General features: G+C 45.1%; 1 protein-coding gene across 1 annotated transcript in view; it reads left to right on the forward strand.

Moving 5' to 3' along the window:
• COL4A1 (collagen type IV alpha 1 chain) overlaps nucleotides 1–16842 on the forward strand; it is a 594749-nt gene that overhangs the window by 155180 nt on the left and 422727 nt on the right. The window contains exon 2 of the mRNA XM_078657555.1: nucleotides 622–681. Within this exon, the coding sequence (XP_078513681.1) occupies nucleotides 622–681 (60 nt within the window). The remainder of the gene's footprint in view (nucleotides 1–621; nucleotides 682–16842) is intronic.

The raw sequence follows: 16842 nt of genomic DNA on the forward strand, positions 1-16842 counted from the left end.
TTCCTCTTAAACGACGCCGTTTTCCTGAACATCTTAACGTTTCTTCTGGTTAGTTTTTTTATTGGGGGGGAGACCCCCCCAAGCCCCCCCTTTTTTTTAACCCTTTACCACACATGCCTTTACTACGTACCTCGTAGTAAAGGTATGCGTGGTAAAGGCTTTCGTAGTAACCACGCATGCGTTGTAATGCTTCCGTGGTTAAGGTATTCGTGGAAACGGCCGCATTGTAGTGGCCGTTTCCCGACACCAACCAGGTTGGTGTGTGAGGGTTTTATTAATAAACCTAAGAGGCGCCACTTCATTACAAACGTCAGACAGTGGGTTACTGCTGGCCGTCTTCTTTTGTTTAACAATTGATTATAATTGGCATTTCAAGTTTATCAGCAGAAAGTTTAACCGTAGCTATAAAACATCTAATATCCCCTATGCCATAATTCAATTCACTAGAAACCATTTGTAAGTTATCAAATGGATTTTTCACGTGAGTGAATGGCTGTCTGTATGTGTCCAACTAAAGTTCATTGTAAAAAGATTATATAGTGGTAGAGAAGATCAAAAAAATAATTTCTTCGCACTTCGCTCAATATTTATTTACTTAATTACTCCTTTTTTATATTACAGGCATGCACTGGATGTGGAAGTGGAAATAAATGTGATTGCAGTGGAATTAAAGGAACAAAAGTAAGTAATCAGCAAACTTTTATTTGTAATTTTATGTTTATCCAAAATGAAAGTAGTAGTCATTGTTCATAGTTTACTATTGGAAGAACCATAGTCGTTGTAGTAGGACTCCATTCAACTTGTCTTAGTTCCAACTTGCAGTTTCCATCTCATCTTTTTTAAATCATTTGTATTAAAAATACTAGTACACACAGTAGGATTGTATTCAAATCACAGGATTGATTATATTATAAAGTTCCCATGTTCTGTAGAGTAGACAATAATCTGGAATTGACTCATAATTCCAAGACAATGAATTGACATAAGCGACAAAAACCTTTTTTTAATGCAGAGGGAGTATGGAGACCAGAAAAATGAAATAAATCGGAAAATAAAAAATACACACACATTCTCATTTTGACTATATCCATTATTGGTAACAAGCGTGTGAACGCTTGTTACAGCCTGCTATAAGACTGATGTACAATTAATCATAGATGAATCTCATTCAACCCAATAGCAAATGGCAGTGGTACAGTGCTGTCAGCTCACCAATGCAGTCACTGCAACCATTCACTTGATAATGCTACATAGTATTGCAGGGTAAAAGCAGAACTGTGAGAATTTCTTTCCGACATGACCTACATTCACCTGTATGAATTGAACATACTAGAAAGCTATTTACTTGGAACAAAATCTAAGAATTACTCTAAGAATTACATAATACCTACTGGTTTATAATCTGTTCACAGGTTGCTTGGCAAAAATGATGCCAGACAGCACTTTCAACTAGTCCCAGTCGCAATTTAAATTATGCCGACAAAATCTGTATAATTTCTGTAATATCGTGTTATGCTTGTTAGAGGACATTCCTGAAATGATGCTATTACGTGTTGGGCAATCAAGCACCATTTGTGCTAAAATGTTACTAAAAGTGCACAGGAACCATGTGAACAGCCAGAATGTAAGCAGCTTTGTTAATGCCACTTGTGTTTTTTTGTGCTATTTTTTTACCAGGAAATGCGCTCTTATGTCAAAGGTGCATTTCATGCCAAAATGAAGCGCCAAATGACGTATCGGCATTTTTGTAAAATTACGTGTAATTTCACGTAAGATACTCGAAATTTTGAGTAATTACACAAAAGCAAATAACATGAATTTTGAATGCCCCTACTTTCAACTACAATAAAGTATTGGGACTAGACAAATTTGCTATTGTTTACTTATGTTGCGAAACTAAACCCAAGTTGTAGGTAAATATATGTGGAATAAAATGATAACGAGAGTTACATCATTTGAAAGTATTGCATCGGTATAATAAAACTGAATAAAAAACATTTGTTAAGTCATGGTGATCCTGATCATGGAACTTGGAAAATGAAGTTTCCACCATGCCATGTTAAAATTGATTTGTAATTTATAGGGACTTAAAAGAATGAAACAGGTATAATGGCTGAAATGAAAAACATATTCATTAATTATCTGCACCAAAAAGTTATTCCTTTAATATTTCTATGCAGCTTCTACATTTGACGTTTCCATACACATCTGAACACAAGAGCATCCTGTTATCAACCAAATGCAATGCAACCTAATCAGATCTTACAATATATATTAATTGTGTACATATCGCCTTTCAATTGGAATTGGAAAATAACAAAATAACACATATTGGCAAAGTTAATTGGTCTTGCCTTTGGGACATATTAGCTATGCCAATGGTTTTTCGCCATACTGCACAGCATCCTCGATGCTGTGCAGCAGCAACATGTGTGTGGGGGGCAGAAGCAACATGAGGGTGGTGTAAGCACACAGAGGGCGTAGGGGGAAGAGAAGCAACTGGCGAGAGCTGAACATGAGAAGCAACTGGCGAGAGACCAACATGGAGCGAGCGGGGGAGAAGTGCACAGGTGAGTAGGTAAAAGGGAAACAAGAGGTAGGGGGATAAGCAACAGGCGAGAGCAGGGTTCAGGTGGGAGGCACCATGGAGGGCGGGTATGGTGAGGAGAAGAAACGGAAGAGGGAGCAACATGGACCAGATGGGGGAGAAGCATGTGGTCGTGAAAGCAACAGGGGAAGTAGATAAGGGTGAGCGTAACACGTAGATAGGCAGGGAGAGGTATACGGATAAAAAAACAACACAGAGTGCAGGGTGAAAGATGTACCTGAGGGAGACAGCTGGAAAAAACATGCATTCTCATTGAGTGCTTAACCGAAAAGAAAAACTTGTTCTTGAAAATCAAATAATGGAAGCACAGAACTCAGCCAGTTAAAAGTGATGATAACGAGTCACTGATCCATGGGAGGGAGAAACACAAGACTGTCAGGCAGGGACACGAATAAGAATCAGGCAAATGAGAGTGACATTAAAGCCAACCAATATTAAGAAATTGTTGGTCTCCAATACCTGTATGTTCTTGGTAAGCCCACTGAATTTCTCATAAAAGACAGCATGTGCGCTGTTTGGTAGATGAGACCGAAAAATAGCATGGGTGTTGCGACAGACCATGCATTCTAGAACATGGACCAAGTTGTAAGTATAGGTAGTATATCACACACTTCATTCCTCCAACAAGCATTGGCTAAGTCAATTGGTGTGGTGTTGACTGCAAGCCCTTTTGCAAACGTGGGTTGTTGAGGAAGCCCCCAGGCCCTCATCAATTTAAATAAAAGTATACTTTACTTTCGAAAAGCACACTTTCCCAAAGTAGATCCTGGCACTGAAGTGAACTACAAGGGAAGAAAGCCATCACTCACATTGAAGTTAACCCATTGCACCATGCTGTACTCTGTAGTGGATTGAAGAAAAATATGAATGACACAATAACAGACCAATAGAAGAAGAGGGCTGGTTGAAAGCGGGTATAAATATGTATATTGTACATATAATTTATAATTTTAGTAAAATCCGAAGGTCCTGACTAACACATACCTAAATATTGTAAATGCCTATTATGCCATGAAATGGAGAGGCAGTCGCATTCAACATGAATTTTTGTAAGATTTGCATACAATTCTACTGTCATGATAGGAGAAAGAATAACTAACAAGATTAGCTATACCTCTCTACATTCCTACTTTCTTCATTGTAAAAAAAACAGCATGTGTGTGTTGACAAAGCTCAGAGGATAGCAAGGCCAAAATGCAGTCATGTCAAGTATATTTGACACACAATGCGAAATCAGATTTGACACGTGACAAGTTTTCAATGTCAGGTTGGTCTGTGCCCAGCAGTAAGCACCACACATTTTGTAAACTATGGGCCCGATGTAGGTAGGCAAATACCGGTCGGAAACGGCCGAAAATACCGATTTTCGGCCGTTTCCGACCGGTATGTGGATATTGAGATGTAGGGGCATGTAAAATTACAGAATCGGTAATTTTACAGATTCTGTAATTTTAGATGTAGGTAGCACTGTTTTCAGTGCTACAAGGGTTTAAGAATTCGTTATTTACCACCAACTAAGAGGACACTCTTTGATCTAGCGGACAGCGCACTTCAAGGACGCGCTCACCAGACACTGCAACAGCCGCCACCGGACCTCGCCGCACCCGCTCCGCGGGTGCCGCAGCGCCGGAGTTGTGTGGGGCATTAGCCTAGGAGTTCAAGGGGAAAGCCGGTTTCCATCTGTGGCTGGGGGCTGCAGGGCTGCGAGCGTCAGGGACTCCATTACCCAGGAGTCCCTGCTAGACCGGCAACTACTTCCGGTCCGCTCTCCCTGGCGGCCGGCCCACCGCCCACCTGAGGACCCTTTAAACTCCCACCTGCCAAACCTTCAGTGGGACACTCTTTGATCTAGCGGACAGCGCACTTCAAGGACGCGCTCACCAGACACTGCAACAGCCGCCACCGGACCTCGCCGCACCCGCTCCGCGGGTGCCGCAGCGCCGGAGTTGTGTGGGGCATTAGCCTAGGAGTTCAAGGGGAAAGCCGGTTTCCATCTGTGGCTGGGGGCTGCAGGGCTGCGAGCGTCAGGGACTCCATTACCCAGGAGTCCCTGCTAGACCGGCAACTACTTCCGGTCCGCTCTCCCTGGCGGCCGGCCCACCGCCCACCTGAGGACCCTTTAAACTCCCACCTGCCAAACCTTCAGTGGGACACTCTTTGATCTAGCGGACAGCGCACTTCAAGGACGCGCTCACCAGACACTGCAACAGCCGCCACCGGACCTCGCCGCACCCGTTCCGCGGGTGCCGCAGCGCCGGAGTTGTGTGGGGCATTAGCCTAGGAGTTCAAGGGGAAAGCCGGTTTCCATCTGTGGCTGGGGGCTGCAGGGCTGCGAGCGTCAGGGACTCCATTACCCAGGAGTCCCTGCTAGACCGGCAACTACTTCCGGTCCGCTCTCCCTGGCGGCCCGCCCACCTCCCTGAACGCCGGTATAATTGAGACCAATCCTCCCGCAGCGCGGGACGCAGCTCGGGCGAAGACCGGGCTAAGAGCGGGCCGTTTGAGGCCGTTCGAGGACTAAGAGGACTGGCCTGGCCCACCTCCCTTGGTTCTTGCCACTGTCATCGTGCCTGGACTTTCAGATTAGTGAGTACACTATAGAAATCATAACTGTCACACATTATGTGCACGCGGGGGAGTCGCAGTAAGACTGCGCTGGGCTTAACTAAGTCAAATGGTACCTTGGACGATTTCCTTGTAAAAACTAACTTGGCCATAGATGCCGAAATCACAAAAATGCAGAAGAGGGTTTCAATCGAGTTAGACGCTGCGCGCAGACTCTCCCAAACATTTGCTAATTCTAAAAAATCTTCCCTGGGAAACATTGCGTCTGCTGTATCCCCCCAACAGGCTTCATGCCCCCCCCCATTGTTGATTTTCGCTGACGTTCATCACTCCCCCCCTTCCTCCTCTCCACTACCATTAGACTCTTCCTTTATCTTCTCACCCACGACCTCCAAACCTAGCGAGGGCCAATCGCTTACTGAACAGGGAAACCCTACCACTTTGCGGGACATTCCCGCCCCTTTCTTTTCTGTAGCAAAAAGCAAAAACCTAGATCGCCAAGGTCTGAAATTGAAAAAGAAAAACCATGCTAAACTTGCTTATGCTCGTAAGAAAGCAAAAATTGCAAGGCAACAGTTTTTCAATCATAGAAGAACTCTGCCTAACACAGGGGAGCTTAAACAAACATCATCTCCAGCTACTCAGTTAACAGGGGGTGATAGCAATCTTACTTATTTCAACTCTATTACTGCCCCTGTTCTAGAGAATCATGCCGTCCTTGGCGATAATTTAACAAGGGGAGGGCAAAATGAGATAGTGAGGGACATTGATAAAGCGGGTGATGATGAAGATTTTCTCAAATCAGTCTGGGCTACTTTAAAACAACTATTGACACCTTTTGAACTCAGACTGTCACGCATTGAGAACCACCTTCTTGAAATGGATAAAACCTTAGTATCCCTGGCCACGCTTAGCCTAAAACAGCTAGAAGCAACATATCCTCATATTACTGAGGGTGTCCCCCAGGTTAGTAATGATGGCATCCAACCTGTACCAGCCTCTAACACTGGCATCCAAACGGCTCCAGCCTCTAAGGAGGCTCCCCTTGTTCCTTCAATTTTGCCCTCACTTTTACCCCCCCCATTACCCAAAGCTACTCCAATTCCTAAACCCCGGACAACTGCAAATGCCGCTGCCCCTCCATCATCCAATCCACTAAAACCAGAGAAAGAACCTTCCAAAAAACAGGTGCAGCCCAAATCTTTTTCTAGAGCTGACCAGAAGGTGAGCAACCGTATGACTCCTCTTTTAGAGCGTATACCTAACCCACACCATAATCGTCAGAATTTTCGCGGAGGCTATATTGATCTCCCCCCTGAGGCCGGGCCCTATGTTGTTATCCTGGCTGGGGTACCTCCGCTTGACCCTGACACTGTGGAAACCCAGTGGTCCTTAAAGAACAAAGTGATCTACTGGCTAAATGCCAACAGGCAGCTCCCTCACACCAACAGGATTAGGGTCTTAATGGCCAGGAGAGTCCCATGGGTGGGTCGCACTTACAAATCGATACCAGGAGACTGCATCGTGGTGTCATTTGCAGACCCCTATACAGCCCAACTCATCACCACATGGGATCCATATGCGACTAAACAAGCCATTGTCACTAAACCCCTTACCTTTTTTTACCCTCCAAAACAGGTAGTAGAGTGTCCTGGGGCCTGGACCATAGCCCACAATCAGAGAGGGAAGGGGCATGGGCAGGGATGGCAACCCACTAACAACTGGTGGGAAGGAGCACCCACTATGAACAGGTTTGAATGCCTAGATCAGGTGGATTGACTGGGAATCGTCGATCTCCCACCCCGGACGAGTGACCAAAATCACTCAATGAATGTCAGTAGTAGTGATAAATCACCACTCATTGTTAACAATCCGACCCATGTGGTGGTGGAACAACCCTGCCCTGTCCAGCGCCCCCCCTCAGTGCGGGCCACACAACATCTAGATAGGGTACATTCCCAAGTCCAGGTAGACGTAAGGGGGAACGTGGGCCAAACACATCAGGAAGTTAGCGATTTAAAGCACTCACTGTTATCCTGGAATGTAGCAGGTCTGGGCAATAAAATCATGCACACACCTTGGTTGGAGACCGTGCAGAAGCATGGCATACTTTGCCTGCAAGAAACTTGGCTTGCAGAGGAAAGGCACATTATGGGGTATCGAACATTCCATTCACCCGCTGCGCCCTCTCCACAGGGTCGCAATAAAGGGGGTCTGTGCATATACACCTCGAATGTAGGGGATATAAAGGTATATAACTTCCACTCTGACCAATATTTCCAAATCCTTTCATTTAAATGGGGCACCACACAAAAGGTCATACTGGTGAATTTTTATAACAACATGCCAGTAAATGAAATGGAATTGATTTTGAATAAAATGTCAAACCATATCCATAAAGTGAGAGATCAAAACATGGGAGACCATACAGTTCTTTGGGTGGGAGACTTCAATTGTGCCATCTGCCCATTTTCCGAGTTAGGTTTGTGCGGCCTTACAGATCATGAGGAGGATGGCCTTTTCCACTTCTCACACACCAACCTGGGGTCTCTCCTTAACAGTATTATATTCTCTTTTGATCTTACCTTCTTTAATCAGGCATGCTCCCCCCCAGTTCCCTTTGCCCCAACATATAATGGAAGAGGCTGTGAAACTACAATCGATTTTGCACTGATATCCCCCACTAAACCCAATTTTATAACTTTTTGGGAGATAGGGGATGACCCAATGAGTGATCATTACCCTATTACCTTTGGGGTTAGGCTCTCAGAGGAGAAAGCAAAGGAACCTAGCGGTCCACTTTATCCACTAGAGGTCACCTTAACAAAGATAAATGGCTATGTGATAAAGTGGGAGAAATTGAACCCCACAATCTTTTTTCACAACCTCATATCATCTTGCTTTGCAGACATATTTGTCTGTTTAGAAGAAGATATTGATCCTAAGGCGATTATGGCAGCTTTCGCTAATATCCAGCTGTACATAAAAAATATTTTAACCAAGAGCCATAAAAAGAATGGGAAACACGCATGCGGGTGGTTTGACTCTAGGTGTACAGCTGCCCTAAAGAATTTGAAGAAAGCTTTAAACACCATTCCGAAAAACAGGGTTCAAATCTCCCAGGCCAGACGAGAGTACAAGAGGGAAATTAATCATCGGAAAGCAACTATGAAAAGGGAGGCCTGGGAAGCCTTGGGGGAAGCTGCCAGGAATAAGGACACCCACCTCTTCTGGAAAGTTATAAGATCAGTATATAACACAAAAGATACTGACAATTGCATAGATGTAGCAATCACGGCAGAGCTCTGGGTAGAACACTATGGCAAACTTTACACCAACAGCCAGGGGGACACCCAGAACCAACAAAAGGTAATCTCATCCTTGAATAAATCAACTCAGGATTATCAGTTAAGTGATCCCCCAGTATCCCCTTACCCAATTGATCTGGTCTTTACCACCCTAGAAGTTGAAAATGCAATCAGGGAAAGCCCCCCAGGGAAAGCCCCTGGCCCCGACCATACACCAGTGGATCTTTATAAAACAAATCTGGAATTCTGGGCTCCCCTGTTAACTAACGTTTTAAATATGGGAAACAAATGTGGCTTAATTAACACCTGGTCAGACGCAATTGTAGTGCCCATTTTTAAAAAGGGAAACCGGGACGATCCTGCATGCTACCGTCCTATATCGTTACTGGACGGCCTCATGAAAATTGCAGGAAGGATCGTCCTTAAGAGAATTCAGCACTGGGAGACAGAAAAAAAGGTCATTTCAGAACTCCAATATGGCTTCCGAAAGGGATTGGGTACCCAGGAACAATGTTTAAACCTGTCCTTATCGATTTCTAAATATACTGAGGCCAAAAAAGGGGACCTGTTTGTCACATTTGTTGACCTTAGCTCAGCATTTGATTGTGTGGATCATCTGCAGCTCTGGTCAACATTGGAACTTATTGGGGTGGATCCTACTATCGTCGTATTCATAAAAGAACTGTACAGAGATGCCGGTGCCAGAGTGAGGTTCGGGACCAAGGGGCAATGTACTCGGAAATTTGCCATAAATAGAGGGGTTAGGCAAGGCTGCATACTTGCGCCCCTTCTATTTAGCTTTTATATTAACTCCATTGTAGAGCATTTAATAAATCTGCCGAGTGACTACCCAGCCGTCAATGGTAGGCCTGTACCCATCCTATTATATGCCGACGACGCGGCAATTATGTCTAGGACTAAGGTAGGGTTGCAGAGAGCGGTTAGCGAATTCTCATCCTACATGGGGAAAAGAAACCTGAAAGTGAACATCTCTAAAACTTTCTCCATGCCATGCACCCAAAAAAACAAAAAGCCACCATGTTCGATATATCTTGACGAGCAAAGAATTGAGAGTACAGATACTTTTTGTTATTTGGGTGTTGTTTTTGAGAGGAAAGGAGCTTGGAAACATGCAGTATCGGCTAGGAAGCTTGCCTTTACCCGTGCTATTGGGGCCCTGAGAACTTTTGCAGCTAAAATTGGGGGTAAACCAACTGCCGAGATGTTACAGATCTACCAAGCCAAGTGTGTAGCGACAGTCACTTATGGAGCAGGCCTATGGGGCTTTGAAAATGTGTCCTCACTCCAAATCTGTGAGAATCTTTTTATTCGTTATTTACTAGGTGTGAGTAAATCTACTTCAACTTTTATTACTCACATTGAGAATGGCCTCAAATACCTTAGCGACACTATAAAGCTATCACCGTGTTTGCTTTGGCATAAAATCTGGACCACCATGGAATGCCAATTTAATAGAGAACTCATCACGGATTGTATGAACCTGGATGCTGCATCCAAAATCAAATGGCTACGACACGTCCGGCTGATGTTCTCTAAAATTGGACATCCTGAATACTATGATGACCCAGAGTCCCTAGAACATTTTCCAGGCCAGCTCTCAAAAAACTCTTAATCACACACCTAGAAAGCGTTAGATGGGACACTGAGAAACTCAAAACTACCACCCTGAGTTACCAAAAAATTACCCCCAACGAAGGTGTACAATTGTATCTCAGGGTTGAAACTGCACCTTATCCTCGTATGCTTCTTACCAGGCTGCGTTTAGGCACTTTTTTCCGTATGGTCACTCTTCCAAAACAAAATGATTGGATTTCGCCGAATCTAATTTGCCCATGCGATGATCATTCATCACAAAGTAATATTCATATTATGTTTTTCTGTAATTTGTATTCTGCCCCAAGGAAATTGTTCCTCCTACCTCTGCTTAAACGCTGGGGCATAAGAACATGTAAAAATGCTTATTTGAAGTTACTCTTGCTAGATGAGGTGTATGTCATCTTTGTTGTCTCTCGCTTTTTAATGTCAGTGATGAAATACAGAAATTCTATGATGTAAGCTTTACATGTTTAAATTTTACTAGACGCTTTAACATGAGGCCTCCGGCCATATCCTCATCATTGACTTTTTATATATGGAAAACTGTTTTATAGATTCTTTATAAATTTTTCGATGGGGAAAACTTTTTAAATTTGGTGTATAAAATGTATTTGTATGCTTTTATGATTTCTGCAGATAAATCGAATAAAGCTAAATTTGAACTTTTGAACTTTTGGTAAATAATGAAAACCCTTCAAAAAGCATTTTTTTTGCTTTAAAAAATGTGCCATGTTGCAGACATACATGCCCTAAGGGCATGTATGTCAGCAACATGTGCACCCATGCACAATTGAGGGGTGCAACAGGGTGTCAAAGTGACACCCTGCCACCCTTCAATGTTTCCCCCAATTACCGATTCAGTATTTACGGATTCGGTAATTGACATTGATTTCTATGGGCCTCAAGGCCCATTGGAATCAATGGCAATTACAGAATCGGTAAATACCGATTCATTAATTACCGAATCATACCGTTTCGGTAATTAATTTGGTAAATATACCTACATCCCGATTGCCAGTTCTTAAATACCGAATCGGTATGATTCGGTATTTAAGAATCGGTAATCTGGGATTACCTACATCGGGCCCTATATTTCTTGGCAAGTTTGCCAAGTAGTGACCTTTATTGATTATATGTGGTGCTCCATCCACAATGGTCTAAAAACTACTATGTATTGCAAAAAGACTGAAACTGACAGCTAACAACACCTGTTAAGTGTGCAACGTAAGACTGGGTCTAATAGCCTCTGTCTGGAAAAAATCATAAAACCTATTAAGTGCATTACATCTATGAATGTTATACTATGTAAGAAATAGGTTACTGGTTGAGGAGGATGAAGCCCCTTCTCAAGCAGCAACCACAATACTTCTTTGCACAAGCAAGCCCTAATTTAACCTGTGATCTATCCTTGGGTAGCTTGGCACATAACAGTCAAGCTTTACTCACAGGCAATGTGTAAAATATGTGTGCAACATTTCAAGTAGTAATACAGTGGAAACACACCACAAAAGGATCCCACAGTAGTTTAGAAAAATAGAATAATTTTAATAAATACAACAAGACCAGAATGACAAGAATGCAATTAGAAGAACTGGGGCTATTCAGGTTTAAAGATTCCAGTAAAAATAGCGCCAAAAAGCACAAAGCGTCATTCTGACCCCTATGGGGCACGGGCCAGCTGCATGGGCCCAGTTTTGCTCGCTGAACAGAGTGCCTCAAATCCTGGTCTGCGAAGCATTGCGAGAATCCATGTCGAAGATTCATCACACAGCTGAATCAATGCATTGGTTTCCAGATGCAGCAAGACTGCTGTGTGAGGTCCTGCATCATCGTCGAGGATCCCGTTGACAAGGGCTGGAGATGCGAAGTCCAGAGACAAGGATACGTCGTGCAGTCGTAGCGATGAGTCGGTTTCGGGGAGCTGAGAGGATGCAATGCAGAGTCCAATATCGCAGTTGAAGCTGCCATGAACGAGGGATGCAAGGGCCTGCTCTGGGGATGCTTTGGGTGACAGCAGTTCTGATGCAGCAACAGGCTGTAATGTGATGTGGGTCTTTGTGATAGTTGCAATCCACACAGCAGCGGCGATGTGTCAGTCCTGCTTTGGTTTGCGTTGCACTGCAGAGGAGATTAGTCGGTTCCCCTGGATCCACAGAGGCAGGCATAACACCTTAGGCCCCCTACCAAGGGTCCAGGACAGGGGTGGCACCACTTGTCATGGTACACTCAAAGATGGCAGAGTCTAGGTATAACTTCAAAGTTGTTGGAGCCTTCTATCCTTGATTCAGGAGCTTAGTCGACTACCCTTTGAGTCACTTTGGGGTCCTGGGTTCAACAGATGCGAGTCTAGTCCTTCTTTTCAAAGCAAGGTCAGCACAGCAGTCCTTCAGAGCTGCAGTCCAGCAGAGTGGCAGTCCTGTCAGCAGCACAATAGTCTTCTTCCTGGCAGAGTAACCGCAGGTCCAGGAGAGTACTGAAGAGCTGGTGTCTGAGGTCCAGAATTTATACAGAGTTGTGCCTTTTAAGTGGTGAAGGAGCTTCAAGAGGTTTCTCTTTGAAGTCCCCAGGTATCGGGCCTTCCATCTCCTGGCTCTAGACTAACTACAGGGGGTATGCAGCCCTCTGTGTGGAGCCAAGACAAAGCCTGTTCAAGTGTAAGTTGGGGTGTGCTCAGCTCCACCCTCCCATCCTGCTAGTGAGGGCCCATCCAGGCACACCTAAACTCTCTATTGTGTGTGGCTGTCTAGCAGGCATGTGGCTTTCTAAGAGGCATATACAAAGCTCAACCGCCAGCTACATCCAGCCATGTGACCCAGAGACAGGCTGCAGGCATTAAAAGGCCAAGGCAGGGAAAAGCCAACTATCTAAAAGTGGTTTATTCAAAATTGCAATTTAAAATCCGACTTCACCATAAGTTAGGATTCTTCATTACAATTCCTAAGACACCCAATGTGAATTGGTTACCTGCTCCCATTTGGAAATTAAAGTTTTGTAATGTAATAATTTAACTCCAATGTTATCCTATGGGAGAAGTAGGCCTGGCCGTAGTGAAAAACAAATTTAAGAGATTTTCCCTACCAAGATATGTAAAACATAAAATTTCATGTCTCACTTTTTAAATACACTACACCCTGAACTAGGGCTGTCCAGGGCCTACCCTAGGAGTGACATATATGCATTAAAAATGAAGGTTTGGGCCTTACAAAAGATTTATTTGGCCAGGCCAAAATAGCAGTTCTAAGCTGCACACACAGGCTGCAATGGCAGGCATGAGGCATGTTTAAAGGTCTACTTAAGTGGGTGGCACAATTAGTACTGAAGGCCTACGTGCAGCATTTAATTTACAGGCCATGAGTGCATGTAGCACCACTTTATTTGGGACTTATATACAAATTAAATATACCAATAGGGGATACACCAATGTTGCCATGTTTTAAGGAGTAAGCATATGCACTTTAGCACTAGTTAGTATTGGTAAAGTGCGCAGAGTCCTAAAGCCAGCAAAAACGAGATCAGCAAAATTGGAGATGGAATGCAAAACATTTGTGCAAAGACCACCCAAAGGCTGACAGATTTAACATACTATATGTTGGACTGACTGGGCAATATAACCTACCAACAGGATGCTAGAAGACACAGTAAAGTCTATGCAAAAACAGCATTTCCCACACATATTTGTCTGATAGTAATCAAGACATTGATACAATCAAATGTAATGCACCTGTCAAACTATCGCCCTTCTCTCTGCTCCCTTACCTGGCCAAAGCACTGGAGGCCAACGTGGCGAAGTGCTTGTCCAACTTCGTGGAACACTCTAACTATCTAGATTCACTCTACAAAGACAGTGATATTGGCAGTCCTGGACACCTTACGAGATAAAGCTAACAGAGGCATCCCACCGGCCCTGGTGCTATTAGATCTCTTGGCCGCATTCGACACGGTCGATCACGGTATCCTGAAGGACCGTGTCAGGCAGGCTGGCATCCAGGGCTCAGCCTTTAGCTGGATTAGCTCTTTTCGCGATGATCGCACGCAAGCGGTACGGATGTCTGACATTACAACGCATGCTTTTACATCGCATGCCTTTACAACGCAGTTTTTACAACGCAAACCTTTACAACGCATAGTTTGGGGTGTTGGATAGTGAATAGTTTAATTTACTATTCCAACTCCAGTCCCCGTGGACACTGGGGAAGGTGTTGGATAGTAAATTAAACTTATTCCCTATCCTAGAGCGCCCCCCAGTGCAATGCGTTGTAATGATTTGCGTTGTAAAAGTTGTGTCGTAAAGGCACTGCGTGGTAAAAGTTGCGTTGTAAAGGATGTTTCCCAAGCGGTACGCATAGCCTCATTCACAGCACCCAAGTTAATAACAACATGTGGGGTCCCACAGGGATCCTCACTATCCCCCCATATTTTTTATCTTTAGCTCTTACCTCTGATTCAGTCCCTAAAGGAAAGAAATTTGACCACCTTCAATTATGCCGATGACTTACAGTTAATGTTTACTATCAATAACTCACCTAACTCAGTCCTTGAATTCCAGGCCACCATGCTGCACATTTGCCACTGGATGGACCACAACCATTTAAAACTCAACACAGGCAAGGCTGAATTAGTTCTGACAGGGAGCAATCATAACTTCTGGGGCCCACATTACTGGCTTTCGGAACTTGGATCCCCCTCCGAACCCTCCACCTCTTTCAAGAGTCTTGGGGTCACTATAAACAACGACCTATCATTAAGATCACAAGTCGGTGCGGTGGTCTCGTCCTGTTTCTTTCAGGTATGAAAGATCAGAAAGATCAGCCAACTGCTCACTCATGCAGCTCTGATTCAGGTTGCGGTAGCCATGGTGCCGTCTCACTTAGACAATGCCAACTCAGTCAACCTGGGCATACCACTTTTTTCCTAATCAAGCTGCTCAGATGGTTCAGAACCAAGCAGCGAGACTGATTTACCAGCAGCCCAGATGGCAATCTGACACCCCTCTTTTAAACAAGCATTTACAATGCAATGGTTTCGCCTTTGGAAAAGTTAGAGTTATTGGCATTGTAAATGACAAACTTTTTATTTATGTGTTGGTTTTGAAAACAGATAAATAAATGGCATTGTCATTTACATTGCCATTAGCTTAATCTCTGCAGTCACTCTGCACTCTCTAGCACTCCCTAGCACTCCCTACTCACTCTGCACTCTCTAGCACTCCCTACTCACTCTGCACTCTCTAGCACTCCCTATGCACTCTGCACTCCCTATGCACTATGCACTCTGCACTCCCTATGCACTATGCACTCCCTATGCACTATGCACTCCCTATGCACTATGCACTCTGCACTCCCTATGCACTATGCACTATGCACTCTGCACTCCCTATGCATTCTGCACTCCCTATGCACTCTGCACTATGCACTCCCTATGCACTCTGCACTATGCACTGCCTATGCTCTCTGCACTCCCTATGCACTCTGCACTCCCTATGCACTCTGCACTGCCTATGCACTCTGCACTCCCTATGCACTCTGCACTCCCTATGCACTCTGCACTCCCTATGCACTCTGCACTCCCTATGCACTCTGCGCTCCCTATGCACTCTGCACTCTGCACTCCCTATGCACTCTGCACTCCCTATGCACTCCCTATGCACTCTGCACTCCCTATGCACTCCCTATGCACTCTGCACCCCCTATGCACTCTGCACTCCCTATGCACTCTGCACTCCCTATGCACTCTGCACTCCCTATGCTCTCTGCACTCCCTATGCACTCCCTATGCACTCTGCACTCCCTATAAACTCTGCAATCTGCCTCCCTATGCACTCTGCACTCCCTATGCACTCTGCACTCTGCACTCCCTATGCACTCTGCACTCTGCACTCCCTATGCACTCTGCACTCTGCACTCCCTATGCACTCTGCACTCCCTATGCACTCTCTATGCACTCTGCACTCCCTATGCACTCTCTATGCACTCTGTACTCCCTATGCACTCCCTATGCACTCTGCACTCCCTATGCACTCTGCACTCCCTATGCACTCTGCACTCCCTATGCACTCTGCACTCCCACTCCCTATGCACTCTGCACTCCCTATGCACTCTCTATGCACTCTGCACTCCCTATGCACTCTCTATGCACTCTGCACTCCCTATGCACTCTGCACTCCCTATGCACTCTGCACTATGCACTCCCTATGCACTCTGCACTCCCTATGCACTCTGCACTCCCTATGCACTCTGCACTCCCTATGCACTCTGCACTCCCTATGCACTCTGCACTCCCTATGCACTCTCTATGCACTCTGCACTCCCTATGCACTCCCTATGCACTCTGCACTCCCTATGCACTCCCTATGCACTCTGCACTCCCTATGCACTCTGCACTCCCTATGCACTCACTCTGCACTCCCTATGCACTCTGCACTCCCTATGCACTCTGCACTCCCTATGCACTCTGCACTCCCTATGCACTCTGCACTCCATATGCACTCTGCACTCCCTCTGCACTCTGCGCTCCCTCTGCACTCTGCGCTCCCTCTGCACTCTGCGCTCCCTCTGCACTCTGCGCTCCCTCTGCACTCTGCGCTCCCTCTGCACTCTGCGCTCCCTCTGCACTCTGCACTCTGCGCTCCCTATGCACTCTGCGCTCCCTATGCACTCTGCACTCTGCGCTCCCTATGCACTCTGCACTCCCTATGCACTCTGCGCTCCCTATGCACTCTGCACTCTGCGCTCCCTATGCACTCTG

This window comes from Lissotriton helveticus, chromosome 8 (assembly GCF_964261635.1).
Source record: "Lissotriton helveticus chromosome 8, aLisHel1.1, whole genome shotgun sequence".
Lineage (NCBI taxonomy): Eukaryota > Metazoa > Chordata > Amphibia > Caudata > Salamandridae > Lissotriton > Lissotriton helveticus.